At 45.5% G+C, this 18,788-nt stretch overlaps 1 protein-coding gene across 2 annotated transcripts; it reads right to left on the bottom strand.

Annotated features, from left to right (window-relative positions):
- Positions 1-599: 599 nt before the first annotated feature.
- IRS4 (insulin receptor substrate 4) lies at positions 600-17,204 on the bottom strand. Of its 2 annotated transcripts, XM_032331513.1 has the most exons (3): positions 13,093-17,204; positions 8,771-8,817; positions 600-2,900 (listed from the first exon to the last, which is right to left on the bottom strand). In XM_032331513.1, exons 1-3 carry the CDS (start codon positions 17,099-17,101, stop codon positions 2,790-2,792), a joined length of 4,167 nt encoding a protein of 1,388 aa, XP_032187404.1. In that variant the 5' UTR covers positions 17,102-17,204; the 3' UTR covers positions 600-2,789. The 2 variants fall into 2 exon arrangements, with proteins under 2 accessions (XP_032187404.1, XP_032187405.1); XM_032331514.1 differs by lacking the exon at positions 8,771-8,817 and having other exon boundaries at positions 2,803-2,900.
- Positions 17,205-18,788: the final 1,584 nt, after the last annotated feature.

The raw sequence follows: 18,788 nt of genomic DNA on the forward strand, positions 1-18,788 counted from the left end.
GATTACCTTACCCTCACCCAGTGGTCGATTTGATATATATTCATACATCACAGTCCTGCAAGGAAACTCAGCAAAGCTCTACACTACTACCAGCTCCACATTTGGAGACTAAGGGGTTAACGTATTAACAGCACTGAGAAGCCCTGTGTTTCTAAGCATAGTAAACTTTACCCAAATCCTAACTCATCCCAATGGCTCTTTCTGAAAAATGCAGTCAAGTGCTTCCACAGAGCCGGAAAAAGTGTATTTACAATGGAGTAGGGACGACGCTATTAAGAAAAATGAGTCTCCACACGTAAGAACTTTCATGAACACATTTATTGCAAGTAGCTCCATGGAAAGGCAAGTCAGATATATATATAAACACTATACAAAGTTGCAAGGTTGTCTCCCCAAACTGCAAATGAGATGTTTTCAAAGAAACAAGAGTATTTACAAAGGAAGACAAAGCCAGAGCAACTCAAAGCAGATCTGTGAAGCAGAAAGAGCAAATATGATAAACCACCGGAACTGTAAAGTTTTAGTTTTTACTGACGAAGTGACTGTGTCTGATACCAAATTAAATGTAGAGGTCACAAAACCAAGAAAAATAAAATAAAATAAAAAAACAAAAATAAAATTAAATAATAATATTAATCGTTCCATCACTGTTTTTTCTTAACAGCAGCATAAACCAGTAGCTGGAAAGTAAGTGATATGCTGGTACACATATTCTAAAAGGATTCTTCCAGCACAATACTGAATAAACTAGTTGTGTCTGTAAAGTAAGAACTAGTGTCAGAAAGACTGCATATTTGTTATGCTCTACCCGTGACTATACGTACCTGTGACTACTTGTACCTGTGACTGTTTGTAGGTGCTATTGTGTATGGGGTTTCCCATCTATTTATTCAGCAAGTGTTACACTCATGTTGTACCCTGTCTGCCAGCAGCCCCCTGAACCTAATATACAAATAAAGCAACAGAGCATTTTCCCCCAAATCATCTTTGCTTTCCACAATTCTGAACGATTGTGACTTAAAACTTAGTTGAAAATAAAAATGGTGACAGAAGGCTTAAAGAAAGGCTGCCTATAGAGTGCACCGTTACCATACTGAACAAAAGCCACAACACACAATTTGATTAGGTTGGGAGAAGAGAAGAGTCTAAAGGAACTGACGAAACCTACTGCCCTCGCGATCACCAGGCACTGAAGGAGTGACTGGGACTGCGGTTACATCCTCTCCCTGCCCCGTTCACGAGGGAAAAAAAAGAGCCCCCTCCATCCCTTTGGTTGGTAGGCAAGGAAAAACAACAAAAGTCAACTCGGCTCTTCGGAAAAGTTAGTTAAGCAACATGTACTAGAAAGCCTGCTTGAAGATAGTACACGTTCAAAGACATCAAAACCGCGTGGCAAAATACTTCGGGTAAATAGTACACTACTTCAAAGTTGCACATTAAATGCGAAGCAATTTTTTTTTTTAACAGAGTTTCACATAACAGGTACACCCACAATCACGTGGACACAGGTACACAAAGGTGTGCATACACACAAATATGTGTGCACACACACACACTAGCACTCACAGTTACACAGACACTCACACCTATCTGTGATACGATGACGTTTGCCAGTGATGGCACAAGTTCTAATTTGTGTGCCGCCACGAAACAAAGCTCTAAGCAAGCTTCAAGACCTTTGTACCTATCCTCTGTGATCACCACCTGTTAGTGTCATGTCTCAAAGGTCCAGGTTCCTAAAATCTTATTTCAGTTTCCATCAGAGGCAAGCAAAAACAGGAGGAGGACGCTTGCTCTGATTTTTTAATTTGATACATCTTATAAAGGCTCATTATCCTTAAGGAAAACAGGCCTTATAAGAGGTTCCTTTTGGCTTAAGTTTCAGAATATTGATTGATGCATACAACACCAATTTCTTGAATATGGGAAACTGATCTCTTACTAGGAGGCCTGGGCATGGGAGGGAAAGCGTGTGTCCAGCAGAGAGCCAGAGAGAGGGGGAGAATGGGGGGTCGGAGAGGGGAGGCCCAGAGAGGCAGAGAGGGGCTCTATGAAGAGACTTTGAATAACTTTGTTTCTTTAAAGGGGAAAATGTAGGTTTCAAAATTTTAAAAAATGGTTTGGAAATGCTCAATTGATTTGCAGGCAGAACATCGCAGAATATGAACAAATAATCTGTTCCTCCGTTCTGCCTTTAAAATGTTGAAAGTGCTCATTCAAGATATAAGTTCAGTTGACATTTAATGTGGACAGAATGTTGCAGTTTTGTTAATGAGAAAAAACTGTGGTAGTCTGTCCTTTGGTCCTGTCTTTAAGATACTGAATATGTCGCATCAAGATATCAGTCCAGCTGACATTTAACACCTTGATCAAGAAATGTATTATGTATGTTTTATGTACTCAGAAGAAAAAGATTCCAGATTATACCTACCTTCTCATGAACGTAACTTTTTTTTCTTTTTCTGCTCTTGTGTAAAGGATTTTCGGCTTCAAAACTAAATCTAAGTGTTAAACATCGGTGAAATTGGTGTTGGCCACATTTATACATATGTAAACAACATTTTTTTAAGGGGGAAAGGAGTTATGAGAGCCTTGCTTTTGTAATATTTGTTTCCTTTCAAAGAGATTTGGGGGGGAGGGAAAACCAGAAAATAAAAACAAAGTACAGAGTGAATTTCTCCACTCAAAATTACTTGATCCATAAAGCAGCAAGACAAATGATCTATGTTGGGATCATTCACCTGCCAGCATCCATTTTTCAGCTTTTAGAAATTCAGGCTGTTTTCTATTCAGAAGCCTCTGAATTTTCTTTCTTTTAGGCAGATCTGGAGTGGACAAAGATGAAACTTCATAAGCATCACTTGTCTTCTAAAGTGTGTTTTTGTGGCAATGTAATCACTCTAGGGAAAAAAAAAAAGACGACAGAACAAAAAGTTACTTTTGGAATTAAAGTGTGAGGTGCTTCCCCCCATCCCCATCCCCCAACTCCCACCTCTAAAATGAAAGGAAATCAAACTAGTGGTTTTCAGAGCCATACTGAGGAGTCTGGCTTGGCGTGGACATGCCTAAATGTGTCAGCCACCTGTGACAAACACTAGCACCAGCCTGGCAAAAATTCAAGGGCAGTTCCTTCTTTTGCCCCCCTGGCTGTCACTCTGACATTTCCAGCGGAAGGCAACTTCATTTGAGCATGCACTGTTCTACTTCCTCCCAGTGAGTGGGGCCGCCAAGTGAGCCAAGCATTGGGCAAAGAGAATTTTTGTCTTCTCCTACACACTTGACTATGCCCTCACCAGATTCTGTGGCACAGAGTCAAAGGATCTGAGCACAGCCTTGGCGAGAGACTCCAGGCTTGGTCACTGAATTTATTCTAAAAGAGCAAAGTCATACCTGTAAAGGAGATTTGGTTGACATCCTCATCTGTCTAATAAAAAGCAGCTCTGGTATTATTCTCTTGGCCTTCTGCTTATTGAGAGGGTGCATAACAGGGAGTGGGACAAGAGGAATGGGGGTCTGGTACATTGGAGAAGGCACTGGGCTGGAGAGGGGATGGATGGGGATAAATGGTTAGTAAATGGATTATGGGATGCTAGTGTTCCTTTAAGATCAGGTCCCATCAAAGTACCATGTACTCTGTCTCATTACAATCAATCAAAAAAAAAAAATCCATGGAAAGCCTCCCCCGCCCTTAGAAGGCTTCAAGTACAAGATCTTGTATTAAAGCAGCAGTATACATTACAACTTTATCCTTGCACTGGAGGTTTTAAAAAATGTAACAAACTTGCAGGTGGATGAAGTCATCAAATGTGTCCTGAAGTCATCAAATGTGTCCATCACCCTTTCCACCTACTTGAGGCTATTAGTCTCATTATATGGGGGGGGTTGTCACATTAAAATAAAACACCCTAGATTAATAAAGATATTAAGTTTTCCTGTCAGCAGTGGGGTTTAGAGAATTTCAGGTTCCGTGGATCTATCAAGTTTACACAGGATGAAAAGTATCCAAGAGTTCACCACAAGAGTGCATCTGAGCAACACAATTACCTGTTGCAAAATGAGCATCATTGACTTTTGCACAAACTCTCAGCTAGATACTTTTAACAGAAATTTAAGGCTAGAAAGCTACCTCAGCTAATTTCATTTGCTACTTTGTTTTGATATAAAAACATGCTTCTATATAGCACACTGAATGTACTTTAAAAGGGATTTCTGACTAACCTATATATCACATTTCATATCTTTTCTAGAAACATACAAATTAAGCCTCATATGACGACTACATCAACAATTATACTGAGCCTGAAATTAAGGGCGTTTGTTGCCACTTGAGTTGTTTTACTTTCTTCTTTACTCTTGTTTAAATGAGACTTTACTGAAAAACTGATTCATATTTCAGTTGCTTTCCAATACCACCTCTGCCAATGCTGACTGAATGTTTCATAACACACTGAAAACCGAGAAAATAATGGTGTGACTTCAAGTTTACATTATGAAATATATTTGTCAGCTCTTGATTAACTATGCTAGTAGAAATGAATAATGCTATCCTATACAAGTTAATCCCCAAATAATTTAATTTGCTTTCAAAACGCACTATGGGAACTGGAGCCACAGATTTACCTTGGTAATCCTGTTTCACTGAGGCCAATATTAAAATGAGTTTACATTCCCTGAGCACATTCCAAAGAAGAGCCGAAGGAAGTAACTCAGAAGCTTGCTGGGTGGCAAAGGAAAGCAATTCAGGATTAAAACCCCACCAGAAATGCTCTGCTAAATGAGTATCAAAGGGCTGATAATCACATATTAGTTCCGTCTCTTGTTCATTTTTTTTTGTCTCTTATTCATTTTGAGGTCATTTCACCACCAGAAAAGTAAACGGTGACATTTTGAATAATGTGGCATGTTTTTGCTGTGTCGTGCCACTCGATACTGACAGGTTACAAATGATGACCTTATTGGATATTCTTATATTTAAGGATGAGTTAGTTCCACCCCTTTTAATGGGAGGTGGATTCTCCAAGCAATTTTTCTCTGTAAAGGAGAAAAAAATCTCATTGGACTCCAACAGGTCAGCACATTTTCTGACTCCTGCCCCCCAAACCTGGCAAGTATTATAGTCTTCTCGAAAACAAGTGAAGTAAACTTTTCTGTTTCAATTTGTATAATGTTACAAACCTCAGCATTAATCCTTAATATACTAATAAAGCACACATGACTTCAATATCCCTGGAAATTTGTAGGGTGAGCCAAGAAAGCTGTTCCTCCAGGGCATTCCAGACCTCTTTACACGAATCATAAACAGGCCTCTATTACAGTTTGAAGGCCAAAGCTGCAATGGTTCCCTTGCCCAGAGAGAGCCAAAATGATAACAATGAATCCAGTTCTTCTTTCTCTTTCCACTCTCTCCCATCTCAGTGCCTTAGTTATCTCTTCAAGTCCTATTTGCCTAGAACTCACAACACTATTTCTTAAGTTCTTCTGAACTTCCTCATTACACTTATTCATCAACACCGTCTCCCTGAAATCAACTGGTGATCACACAAACGGGGGCAGCCAAGCAAAGTATCAAAGAAAAACAAATGAAAGGGAATGAAGAGAAATGGAAGCAGAGACCCCGAAGATGAATGTACAATAACACAAGTATATTCTGTAGCTTGGTGTTGCCTCTGGCTTAATATAGTTCTCTCTCTCTCTCTCTTTCCCAATAAGAATGGATCATCACACCTTTCTGTGTCCTGTGAACATATAGGAGGGTGATTCTCTAGGAACTGATAAAAAATCGAAGTGATGTCCCTCAAGGGTGGAAACTGACACTAACTCTTGCTAGTCTTTACATCAATCATACCAGACTATTGTCTCCTTCCTGGAACAGAAGAGTAGATGCTTCTCCCCATGGGGGCAACGGGTGTGTTACAGAATAGTCAAAAGGATCTCTAAGGGAAATTGATGACACTTGTAAACCTCCATCTCGTCAAAGGACAGTTTCAATTGTCATACACCTGCCCTTCACTAGCAGGCCCTGGAGCATGTAGGCATGTTCATTCCAGTCTTGATTATCTGGATACAAACTATTCTGGGATTTTTATCTTGGGGTCAACTTCTCTACTACCTCCCAACACACACTTGGGCCACTTCACTTTGCTGCCTAGTTACTGTGGACTTAAAGAATGCAAGTTACAAGAATTCTCATATAGGCGGTCTCTAATTTACAAGAGACATATTCCCAGGCTTATTGTTTGGTTGAAACTCAGAATAAATTATCCCGCAGAAGCAATGTTATAAATAAAAGGTGGATAGGTTCGTAGGTTCATCTAACACATGCCTACATTAACCTATGCAGTTCTTGAACAAACAGAGGAGCTACTTTGACCATACCCAACCATCACTTACAACACCTCATTTCTGTGGAAGGATGTATTTGAAGCTTCAATTTAATACTCCAGGAAAATATATTTAAACTGTGGCAAGAGGAAGAGTGTCCCCCTAAACCCCAGTGGCTCAGAGGGAGAGGACAGTGTTGGCAAGCCTGGGAGGCTGGAGGCACAACATTTATTGGTCCAACTTTCCAGGGTACCATGGGTACACATGTGAATAAAATCCAAGATGCATTTAGAGTTAGACTTCATTGATATTCTCCCTAAGGTTCAGGCTTACGAGGAGAAAATTAGTAATTATAGATAGGCAGATAATATAAATTATGAAAACCAGCGAAAGTCACTACAGTTTAGGGGGGGAATTGGATATTCAGTAAATCCAGAAGGTCTGGCTAGCGTCAGACATATTGTGGTCAACCCTACCATGAAAATAGCTTTAAACACTGGCCCAGCAGCCTCTGTGCCAAAAAGTGAGAGTAGAGCAGGCAGCCATGCCTGGGACCTGCAAAACAAGGAGCTCTTCAAGGAAGGTTGTTCCTACAAGCTAAGCCCCTACAGGCTGTGGTATAGAAACAAGCAACCTGCAGTTTTGGGGGATGAGTCCTCCATGGGCCCCTCCATGGGACTCCCAGAGCAGTCCTCACCTTTTCAGCCAGGGAGAGACCAGGAGACGATATGGTTTCCTATAATCAGGGACACACCTTTGGCAGAAGGCACGTGAGGGCAAGACTCATATAGTACAACCAGTACAACCCTAGCCCATGAGAAAGGGGTATTATTAAGCTAGTGAGAAAGAGTAACTTTCCTGTTTCACTAAATAACTATTTAAGTAGATGTGTTCCATTAGTTTTAAAAGGGATCAACCAGAAAATTTTATGGGACCCTTTTGAAGTGCCCAGGTGGCTCAGTCGGTTTTGTGTCTGCCTTCAGCTCTGGTCATGATCTGGGGGTCCTGGGATGGAATCTCACCTTGGGCTTCCAGCTCAGCTGGGGGAATCTGCTTCTCCTACTGCCCCTCCCCCTCCCCATGCTCATTCTCTCTCTCCCAAATAAACAAAATTTTTAAAAAATGAATTATTAGGTGTCCTGGAAAAGAAATTATAAGGTGTCCTGGAAAAGAATGTGAACCTGTAACAGGATAGTGTCTACATTTAGAAAACTCTTTAAAAAATCCTATTTCTCCAGCATTCAGCCCACATTTTCAAAAGAAGACTCTGTTTTTCTAAAAGAATATGGAAATGTAGGACCTGATGCTATATGACCAATAGCCAAGGCAGAATTGCAAGAGCATATATTTTAAGTTCATATGGCAAGCACAATATCTTGGCAATGTTATCAATAAGCTCTAAAATTTGCAAGCTGATAGTCGTGGTAGAAACTGAATGTGTTGCAATGTATTCATTTCATTATTATAAAAGGTAGCCTTTTTAATTTTTCATTTTTTACTCAGGACCAAGCAATGTTTTTCAGTGAATGATCCTAAACTTCTGAGAGCCTGGCATCTTAGACAAAACATACTGCAGGCTTTAATTAAGCATTTTACAAAACTGATTTTTCCAATAGTGGCAATAAAACGTCTGGGCTATTTTTACATAGTCTTAAAACATTAAAAAAAAGGTGCTAAAGAAAATGAATTTAATTTTAAACAAGGATTTTTATGTCCCGAGGATTTGATTTTCAAGGCTTCTAAAATCTATTGCCTGACTGCCAAGAGCAACTTTGATTTTTAAACAAATGAGGAGCATCTATTTCTAGCACCCTTTGGCTTCTACCTGTCTCACTCTATCCTGTTGTGCCCACTGTGACGGTTTAAATTAGAATATCAGATTTGATACACATGGAAAAATGAAATTAAGAGACTTTTGACTGTACCCAGCAAATGGCAATGGGTTATTAGGAAAACCAAAGCTCTCTGACTTCAGTTAAGGAAATGACCATTAATGGAAGTTTAGGGAAGGCACCTCCATCTCACTTTCCACTCCTTGCAGCGTTTCCCGGGGGGACCCAAATAGCAACACATGCCATTTGTGTTGAAGAGGTAGAGATCAGCAAACTCCTCCCCAAACCAGATTTAAAACATTCAATTTCAGTCCATGTCAAATTCTTTTATCTGGGAGCCATGGCAAACAGTTCAACGTGATGAAAATTACCCACACTATGGCAGATGGTTCACAGCTGTAACACTCTGAACGAATTACACCCACCCGCCCCCCGGAATTGCTACTATTAAATTCAAGAAAACTTGTAATTTTTTTTCAACCTTGCCTAATATAATAACCTTTCATCAATAGGAAAATAACAGATTGAACATCCGATGAGAGAAGGTGTGATGGGCTGGGTGGAGCACTGGATTCAAGATCAGATGTATGGGTTTGATTTTTAGCTCTGTCACTTACCTCTTTGACCATGGGAAAGTTCTTAACAGCAGCTTCAGTTCCAGGACCTACTGTCCCCCAGTAAAATAATGAATGTGAATGTATTTTGCAGATTACACAGCAGTATGCAACTGTTAAACATTTCCTCAGGCAACAAGTTAACAATTCAACAACAGTCCTTTTCAAATCATACACAATATTGATTTCTCGCTGTACTGATTACTCTCACCTATTCCAACATGAAGGTTTTTGTATCATTCTAAAGAAGCCCGAGTTTGTTCCCCTAAACAGTTGCCTTCTAGTGACTCTAGAGTATTTTGGTTCATTTTTAATGATCCGGGAGAGAATAGGAAAGCAAGCGACCTTGTTTGTGTTTTCATGCATGTGTGATACTCTGCTATGCTCAGTTAAAGTCCTAGTCCTTGTTTAAAGACGTTTTGCTAGTGGCCGAAATTTTTGCCCTGGAAGCATCACTATTAGGATGAATGCAAACGCATAGTGACTGCCAAGGACTTCAGTTAACTTTAATTGAATGAAGTCCTCTTTAATTGTTAGAGGTCACTTACCTCTACTCCAAATGACTGTCTACCTTTTCTTTTCAGGGATGGTGGTAAATGTTGCTTAAAATAAGTGTCCCATCAATGGTGATGGAAAAATCTCTGCTATATGGAGATTTTATTCTATTAATTTATAACAACTAAGTCCAGTACAACAAAAGCAATTTGCTCTTAGCCCCTGTGATTTATAGCAAAAGGATTTGGCAGTCGCACGCTGAAAAGAAGCTTACACCTCTGCATGTTAATAACAGTATCGAACATTTCAAAAGGTGGTTACTATGGATTTTTTTTTTTTTGCTTTCTAATACCAAGTGCTATCACAATATGACTAATTTTGGCTGATCAATTCTCTTGTCCCTTCTGAAGCTGTCCTTATCCTCCTATCTCTGGAATGGAAAAATCTGAATTTTTCACTTAAGTCCCTTCAAACTCTGAATTCTACCTCCAACCCAGGAGGAGAAGAGGCAAAAATGCATACATGAGTCAGGAGTCAGACTAAACCAAATAGGAAACTACATTCTCCTCCTAAATGCTCTTGCTTACAGCCCATGTGTTTAAAATGTGAAGATTCTGTCCTTTAAAAATCATGTAATACATTAAAAAAGTAAAGTCCAGGTTATATTTCTGGGTGTTTCAAATTGCCTTGAACGAATGCCTCTTAAGTACTTATGTGAAATGTAATTGCAGGTAAATGAGATTATGTATTAATTTTGTGTAACATGAACAAAGCCATCTCCCTGCTTTGTAGACACACCTCATTGTTACTCATTTTAAGCAGATCCCAACTATAAAGACCCCCACCCTGAACAACCACGTAAACCATTTTAAATGAAAGTAAAGACTGAGAAGTGGGATTTGAGGACAGAGAATTTCGTGTCTCTACAGGTAATGATAACAATAACATCAATGACAATGGTGGTTCTATAATTTTTATACAACACTTACTAGGTGCTAGGCACTGTTCTAAGTGCCGGCCATAAATAAAAATTACCCTTGGAGGGGCGCCTGGGTGGCTCAGTGGGTTAAAGCCTCTGCCTTCAGCTCAGGTCATGATCCCAGTGTCCTGGAATCAAGCCCCGCATCCGGTTCTCTGCTCAGCGGGGAGCCTGCTTCCTCCTCTCTCTCTGCCTGCCTCTCTGCCTACTTGTGATCTCTGTCTGTCAAATAAATAAATAAAATCTTTAAAAAAATTACCCTTGGAGATAAACAACTCCCAAAAAAGGCTATGCCATTGTTCCTCTGTGAAAGCATATTTTTTCTTTTCTAACATGACACATATACGATAAATATATACACACATATTTGATGTGGATATGAAGGTGAAGAGAGATAAAAAAAATGGGTGAAAATTATTCTACAGCTTTATAGTAAAAAAAACAACTAATCAGAATTATCTGTCCTGTTCTTAGCACTTCACAGACAACATTCTACTATATCAATTTACATTAAAATGGAAACAAATGCCATTTCCTGCAATAGGTTCTTTCAAGGTATCTTCCCTTTATATATAGCTCAGCAAATGATGTGTCTGAGTCACCCTCAGGACCAATCACTTTTGCAAGAAACTAAACCACCATCAATTTAAACTGTGGAAACTTCACTTTAGGGTTAATCCAATCACAAAATAAAAAGATCTTTGTGAAGTGCTTTCAAGTCCCCAAATGCTTTCACACTTATTCTCTTATTTTAACCTATGCACCTTCCTGCCTGTCAGATGCAGCCTCCTTGCTCTAGTTACTCAATAAAGCCAGGAATTTCCTCAATGAGAAATACATTTCGGTAACACCAAACCTCCCAAATAGCTACATCATCTGAAGCTATTTATAAGTCAGCAATTTAGGCTAAAATAATGATAATTGGATCTAGATAATCCTTGGGAAGTCAGGGTTTATTGCAGGACCAAGATTTCGCTAATTGCAATCTCTGCTTAAACAAAAAGTATTGAAAAGTAGAGACAAACATCCCAGAAAACATGTCCTTTACAAAGAACCACAGGGAAACGGGCAGCTTTGGCACGCAATACATCAATATCACAATGGTAGCTTTAGCAGTTGGATTCAAGCAAAAGCTTGAGACCAATTTTCAGTGTACTTTACAGACTAAAACAGATCTGTTCCTGAAAAGCTGGCTGTGAGTTAGTTTCTTGAAAGCAGAATTACATATTTTAAATACATGGGTCTGGCAGTGGTGGTGATCGTGTGTGCAAGAGCGCGCGTGCATGCACGTGCATGTATTTTGGGCGGGGGATGGGGGGGTCAAAATTTAAAGGAGATCTGAATTTAAAGGAGATCCCCTGGCAAGCCAAACCATCCTTTTGTCATCTTAATGATCGCTCTTTAATGTGTGCTGCAAATGTGAGTTTTTGTATGGCAAGATTTCTAAAGCGGGGAGCGGGGGCAGGGGAGTAGGCTACACCTGCACTAAATAGGGAGCTTGTTAGGTGACTGTTGTGATCAGTCCCCGACTTGTTCTGCCTGATCAAGCACAGTGGGCAGAGATCCAATCACAAAAGCATTCCACAAAGCAAGCAAAGCAAAAATCTTCACTAAACTGACTACTGGAATGAAAACTCCTGGGGTCCATCCCTTCTCTGCACTGGGAAAGCAGCACATTCTTACTGAGGAGGGAAGGCAGAGACTACGGAGACATCATCTTCAGAAATCATTTCTTGAGAATGTCTGCAGACGCACTGATAACATTGCAGAAAGTACAGAGATTTACTCAAAGTCCTCCTTTCAATTCTGACAGCTCCTACTCTTCCTTATTTCTTCCTTTGGAAAAGTAACCCTTTAAAACACTTCCACTGTTCCAGGGTAGGCTGTCCCTGGGGTCAGGTCTTCCCCTAGCCATATTATCTTGCTTTACTGGATTTCCCACAAGACACACCAATTAGATGCTTTTCAATGCTTTTTAAACCTTTCAAACAATATTCATACCCATTATCAAGTTGTCACCATTCCCTCTTTGGGGGGAGTTTTAGGAAGAAAATGAGGCACAGCGAAGGTGACTTCCTTTTCACTACTAGTGACAGGAAAGGAACACTCAAGGTTTCTGGCAACGTATCCTGTGTAAAACGAAACAAATCAACACAACAACACATTCGGAGGGAAACACGCTCTTCTTTTAATCACCTGTTGTTTCAGATTACGTTGTGCCCTCCAGACATTCAAGCTAACAATGGAGATTTAACCTTCTTGGTAAATCACCAGCAAACCAGCATAAAAATGGACTGCTTTTTTAAAAATTAACAATGACTGCTTTTTTAAAAAGTAACTTTTGAAGGAGAAAGTGTACCTCCCCCAAAAGTTACAGTCTGTGGTTGCAGCTTAATATTCTGTGCTTATTAAAATTCTTGTAACCAAATATGAGTATTTGCAAATGCAAATATGAGTATTAGCAAAGTAGCTTTTACCTATTGATTTAAAAAGGAGTTGATAGGATCCAATTAATGGTGTCCTGTTTGCATAAGGCATTAAGTGTTAGGGAAGGATGTTTGAAAGCATCCTCATGATAGATATATACATTCTTAAACTTTACTCCTAAAAAGTAGAACCAATGTTTAAATGATAAGCGGATTTTTTTTTCCAGATAAATGTATGACTGGATCCAAACTTAAGTTTTTGCAAAGATCACACGGTATTGCACATAGTGAAAACTGAATTCTACTTTTCTTGCTAAACAGGCACCAGTTAATGGAATGTTAATTCACTTTTTCCTAATGTCGTAGACATCTATTCACTAAGCAATAACCATTAACTTCGGGAAATGAATTCCCAAATTACCCACCTCTGCGGGGAGAGTCGAACTTCTTGTTGTCAGGTCTGGCAAAGTCCATTCTCACGTAGATGTCGTCGTCATCGTCGTCGTCTTCGTCAGGATCCTCTCGCCCCGGGGGTCTCGGCACCGGGCGGCGCGGCGGCGGTCGGGGGGCGGCCGCTGCGGCCCCGTTCTCACCGCCAGCTAGGTCTGCAAATGGGTTGGGGGCTCTCAGGTTCGAGCCACCGGCCACGTTTGGGGCCCCCCTGACCGCTTCGGCGGCGGCCGCGGCCGCGGCGCCAACAACAGGTTGGAACCAGCGGGCGGAGGCGGAGTTAAAGCCTGCGGCGGCCTCCAAGCCCCTGGCGGCTGCCCCGACGCCCGGGGCCACGACGAGGGCAGAGGCGGCGGCAAACGCCTGGCTCAAGGCTAGGGCGGGCGCAGCTGCCGAAGCAGCAGCGGCCGCGGCCAAGGGGCTCGAGAGATCTCTCTCGAGGCTATCCGTTGAGAAAGCTGAGACCGCGGCCCTGGCCGACCCAAAGAAACTTTGCGAACGGCTTTGCGGGCGTCTTCGCTCCGGCTGTTGTTCTTCCTGCAGCAGCCTGGCTACAGGTGGTGGCTCGAAACAGCGGCCGGGGGAGAGCGAAATGTCCATACAGCACTCTGAAAATGGGTCGACCACATAGATGCGACCTGTTTCGGCATCATAGCGAATGGCCCTGTCACCAAAAGGCACGGCTGGTGTCATTGCTGGATTGAAAATCACTTCAATGTAGTCACCCTCTTCCTCATTCGCACTGCCACCTGCAGTGTTGGGAGGAAGAGGCACAAGTGGCCACCTAGCACCTTCCAGATAAAGGGGGTTGGCACCTGGAATGGCTCTTAAAAGATTCGAGAGCCTGTGTGCTGGGTTTGGAAATGGCAGTCCGAACTCAACATTCACATAGTTAGAAAAGGCTGACAGTCTGGGGCCCGCAATGATGCCCCACGAACCTGGCAGTCCGTGAATAAAGGGGGCTGGCACATTGCTCTCTCTCTTAGTGAAGTCAATGTTGACGTAGTCATGAGAGCTGTCAGCTCCTCTCTGTTCACGAGTGGGCTTTTGTGATTTTGGCTTGATTTTATTTCCTTTTGTGATGAAAGAGAGGCTGTTAGGTCTTTTAGCCTTGTTCTTGGGGGGGCCGTCATCTGAAGGCTTTGTCAGTGACGCCCCATCTCCACGCTTTGAGAATGACCCCTCAGCTGAAGGCTTTGAAACTGCATCTTTGGGGCCCCCGCTGGATGAGGCTTCCTTGTCTAGGCCCTTCCCTGGGAACTTTCCAGGTAACATTGGTACATACTCACTGTGGTCACTCTGTCCCAATGGGGAGCCCTGAAAAGGGTTTGGCAGGGAAACGTAAGAGCTCCAGTTTTTAGAGGAAGAGCCACCCTGAGGATTTGGGGGTTTTTTTGGAATTGCACCGGCTCCAGGAGCCATAAACATATAGTCACTCTCACTGTCATTGTCCTTTGACTCATCCTCCTTTTCAGGATCTGCCTCTTTCGGGGGACTTGGGGCAGGTGGTGAGCTCACTCTGGGAAACATCATCATGTACCCTCTTGAATCTTCAAAAGGTGATCGAGAGTGGTGCATTTTTGAAGGAGCGAAGTTTTGAGGAGCCAAATTTTGAGGAGCCATTGGCATATAGTCACTGGAGCTTGGGGGAGGGGCAGCCACCCCCGGCCTCATTGGCACATAAGGGTCATCCTCATCTTCGTCAAAAGCTCTGGCTCTGTGGGGCCCCTGAGCTGCACCTTCCAGTGTCTCTAAGTCTTTGAGCTCCTTGGCCTCTTTGCGTTCTTTTGGGGTTCCCCTGTCAGCGCAAAAGTAAAGTCGGAACCTTCCCCCAGACTTCCCTTTGCTACCAGTTGCTCCAGCCGGTGGAGGTGGAGGTGGAGGGGGTGGCATGTGCTGCTTGCTTTGAGTTAATTTGCCAAAGTAGGACCTTTTCTTCAGAGATTTTCCACGCTCACCATTGCCCTCCGAAATTTTCCCACTTCCTGAACCTTTACCCCCTCCGTGGCTCTTACCCCCGCCTGAGCCATGGCCATCTCCGGGTCCCCGCCCACCGCTGGAGCCATGTCCACCGCCGCTGGCTCCCTGGCCACTGCCCGAGCCTTGCCCACCTGCAGTGCTCTGGCCATCTCCTGACCGCTGGTTTCCTCCTGCACCCTGGCTCCCTGAGCCCTGGCCACCACCGGAGCCCGGCTCCCCGCCAGAGCACTGGCTTCCTCCTGAACCCTGGCTACTGGAGCCTTGGCCACTCGAGCCCTGGCCACTTCCGGAACCCTGGCCGTTGCCCGAGCCCCATCTGTTCATGGGCATGTAGTCACCTCCGTTTCCTTCCTGAGCCTCTTGGCCTTGGGGACTGTCTTCTTCCCCAGAGTTGCCAGATCCAGAGGCTTCAGGAGACAGGCCAGCTCTGTGGTTCGGGACTTCTGCAGGATACGGGACACGTACCGGTCTGGATGGGAGGCGGCGAAAATAGCTGGCAGGCACTGAAATCGCTCTCCTGGACCTGCGCGCTCTAGGCAGGTGCAGCCTTGCTCGCCTGGAGGTGGGCACGGGTTCGCTGGGTGTCAGGTAGCGCCTGGTGAGGGGCATCTCGTCTTCCCTGTCGCCGATGGCCCTGAAGTGGTAAAACTGCTCAAAGCGGGACCTTCTCAGCCAGCCGCCGGGCTCGCGCGGCAGCGTGTCCAGGTGCCTCCTAGCGGACAGCAGGTTTAACAGGTGGGCGCCGATGCTGATGGTGTAGCTGCGGCAGCGGGCTCGGTACTCATCGGCACACAGGGCTCTCATCTTCTCCAGAAACAGCTCGTGCATGTTTTGGGCTACCACACAGTCATCGACCTGCATCCAGAGCTCCCCGGGGCCGATGACCGTGGACCTGCCGACTTCCAAGAAGAAATACTGCTCCGAGTGCCCGCAGCGACGGATGCTCCAGAGCTGGACAACCACGCTGGCCACTTCGGTGTTCAGCCTCACGAACACCACCTCTTCGTCGGTAAGACAGAGCCGGAACACGCCGCTCAGCTCTTTTCTGTGCCCCAGCCCCCTGGGTTTGACTATTACCTGCCACACATCCTTGTAGAAGGGTGGCTCGGCCGCCGCCGCTGCAGCCGCCGGCCCGGCTGGCTCCCCATCCGGCAGCGCGCCCGGCGTGCCGCAGCGGCGGCGTTTGCTCTCGAGGATGAGGCGGCTGAGCAGCAAGTACCAGCTCTCCTGCTCCGACTCGTTCTCGGCCACCATGGCGAAGTACTCATCCTGGGTGAAGAGGGCGATGAGGTGTCGGTATTTGGCGTCGGCTCGCTGGCTCACGGAGAAGCACTGGTACAGGGTGATAACGCGCCGCGGCGGGATGAGCGCGGGGACCGCGGCTCCGGAGGCAGCCGCCGCCGCCGCCGCCGCCGCGGCGCGGACACTGTGCCGGAACTTCCTGGCGTTTTCATAGTATTCCAGCCGAGCCGGGGCGTCGGCTGTCTCGAGTTTGAGCACGAAGTAGCGCCTGTGGCCGTGCTTCTGCTTCCGAAGGTAGCCGCGTTTGCAGACTTCGTCCCCGACGGGGAGGTCCTCCTCATCAGACTCCGAGTCTGACCGGGAGCCGGTGGCCGTGGAGAACCACATGGCTCCCGGACAAGACGACCCGGTCCCAATGAGTGCGGTAGGGATGCCCGAGGAAAGAAGTGGGGTGGTCGCCACCGCAGAGAGAGCCGCCGCTGTTGCCGCTGCAGCAGCCCTCAGTCTCCTCGTCGCTTGGTCGCGAGCGAAGGAGCCACTCGCCATGGTGATGCACGGTGGTTTTAAAATGAGCGAGGGGGAGGCGGGGGGGCTCGGGGAAGGGAGGGCTGGGGGAAGAAGCCGTCTACCCCTGTCCGCCCGCCCTAGCCCCCTCCCGCCTCGGCCCCGCCCCCGCCCACTCAACTCAAAGCGCACGGCGGCGGGCAAAACAACACGTGACCGCTGCCTCACGCGGCGGGCCCTGCGGCTCCAGCTACCCATGCAGCGGTGGGGCGCGAGCCCCCGCCAGCCAAGGTGCGCAGGGGAGGGGGCAGCGGGCCCGCCTTCTTCCGGGCCTAGACGCTCGGCTAACCTCGGGGCCTGCGGGCCTCGGGAGGACTGACGGGAGGAGGCGGGGCTGCCCGGCCACGCTGTTCCTACCGAGGAGTCCACGAAGGCACGAGGGGGCGGGAGGAGGCGGGGAGTGGCGGAGGAGAGCGCGGCCCGCAATGTGGGCTGGACGGGGGCGCCCCAGCCCTGGCCCCACTGGGCCGGAGAGGGGCGAGAGGTGGCGACGAGGGCGGAGCGCAGTGTGTCCCGGGCCGCGCCGGGGTGGAGAGCTGGCACTGCCTCGGGACGGTTTGTTTGTTTATTTAGGAAGCGGGAACCAGGTGAAACTGTTGCAAGGTTCTCATTGGTCGGGTTGGGAGCCAATGGGAGTGTCTGGCAGGGAGGCAGTTTTGAATTAATGAGTTTGGGGGGCAAGAGGGGAGTCGAAGGGGAGGGGGCGGGGCTCTGGTCCGGGAGTGGGCTCGGTTTTGTGCTTGTCGCGCACGCGGGCGGTAAACAACCCTCCGCAAGTAGCTGTTAATAGGAGGAGTGCTAAAACTCGTGCGGGTCCCTGAGCCGCGGTGACCCGGGGACTGGCGGCAGGCACCCTCTCCCCCCCTTCCTGTCCTTCACAGAAATTCTCTATTCCTGTCACAGGCGGTCGCCTTGCTCCCACCGGGCGCCTCGAGCTGAGCGTCGCGGAGAAAGTGTGGGCACTCCCTGGAAACATGTTAACGACCAGGGCCCTCAGACCTGCCTTCCACCGCGCTGCAGGCATTCCCGAGCCCGCTTCAGCCCTGACAAAAGCCCGCGACTTTCTCAGGCCCCCGAATAACAGCTCTGCCTTTAAAATAACACGATCTCTGACAAGAGCGCATTTCTAGCCCACGAAACGCAGGTTGGCTAAAGATACGGTTCCTGGCTATTTGATTAGTGATGTCTGTGAAAGCACGAATTTGGGGGCCAGCAAAGTATATGTTGAAACAACTCGGACTCGGTTCTTAACTGAAGTACGCCAGAGATGAGTTGTCGTGATATTTTCTCGAGAGAGATGTTTCGAAAGGCGCCTTTAAGGGACTATCAAAATAATACTGTTTCCGTTTTCTTGAGCGAGAACGAAAAATTTTAGGAAAAGAAATGCTGGTACCTAGAACAAAGGATCACACCGAATACATATCCTAGAATATAGTTCACATCCCTCGCGTCAAGAAAAGATTTTTGCTGAATTTCATTCTGCAATTTGACATCACAAACATAAGAACTACTGCCTCCCCTGTTTCTGGAAAAACTGCTGGAGTGTAAGTGCAACCGCTTTAAGTCTCCCTTTCCCCCCTCTCTCCCCCCTTTTCTCCGTCTCTTTCGCAGTTTGTCTTTTACTAGGATTTCAGTTTCCTAAGTGTAGAGATGGCTCAGTATTACATTCAAATATCAAAGGGGTGACCACAAGTGCAAAGAGGGATTTGGGGGGCAAAAGTAGGGGGAGACAAATGATATTTCTCTCTGAAAGAATGGAATGTCAGTTCACCTTTGCCCTGCGGTGGATGCTGCAAAGGGTATTATTTATAAAATCTAACAGTAAAGGAGGCAATGTATACATCATAGAAATAAACACCATCCCCGCCCTTTTAAGAATATGTTC

The sequence above is a fragment of the Mustela erminea genome, chromosome X, assembly GCF_009829155.1.
Source record: "Mustela erminea isolate mMusErm1 chromosome X, mMusErm1.Pri, whole genome shotgun sequence".
NCBI lineage: Eukaryota > Metazoa > Chordata > Mammalia > Carnivora > Mustelidae > Mustela > Mustela erminea.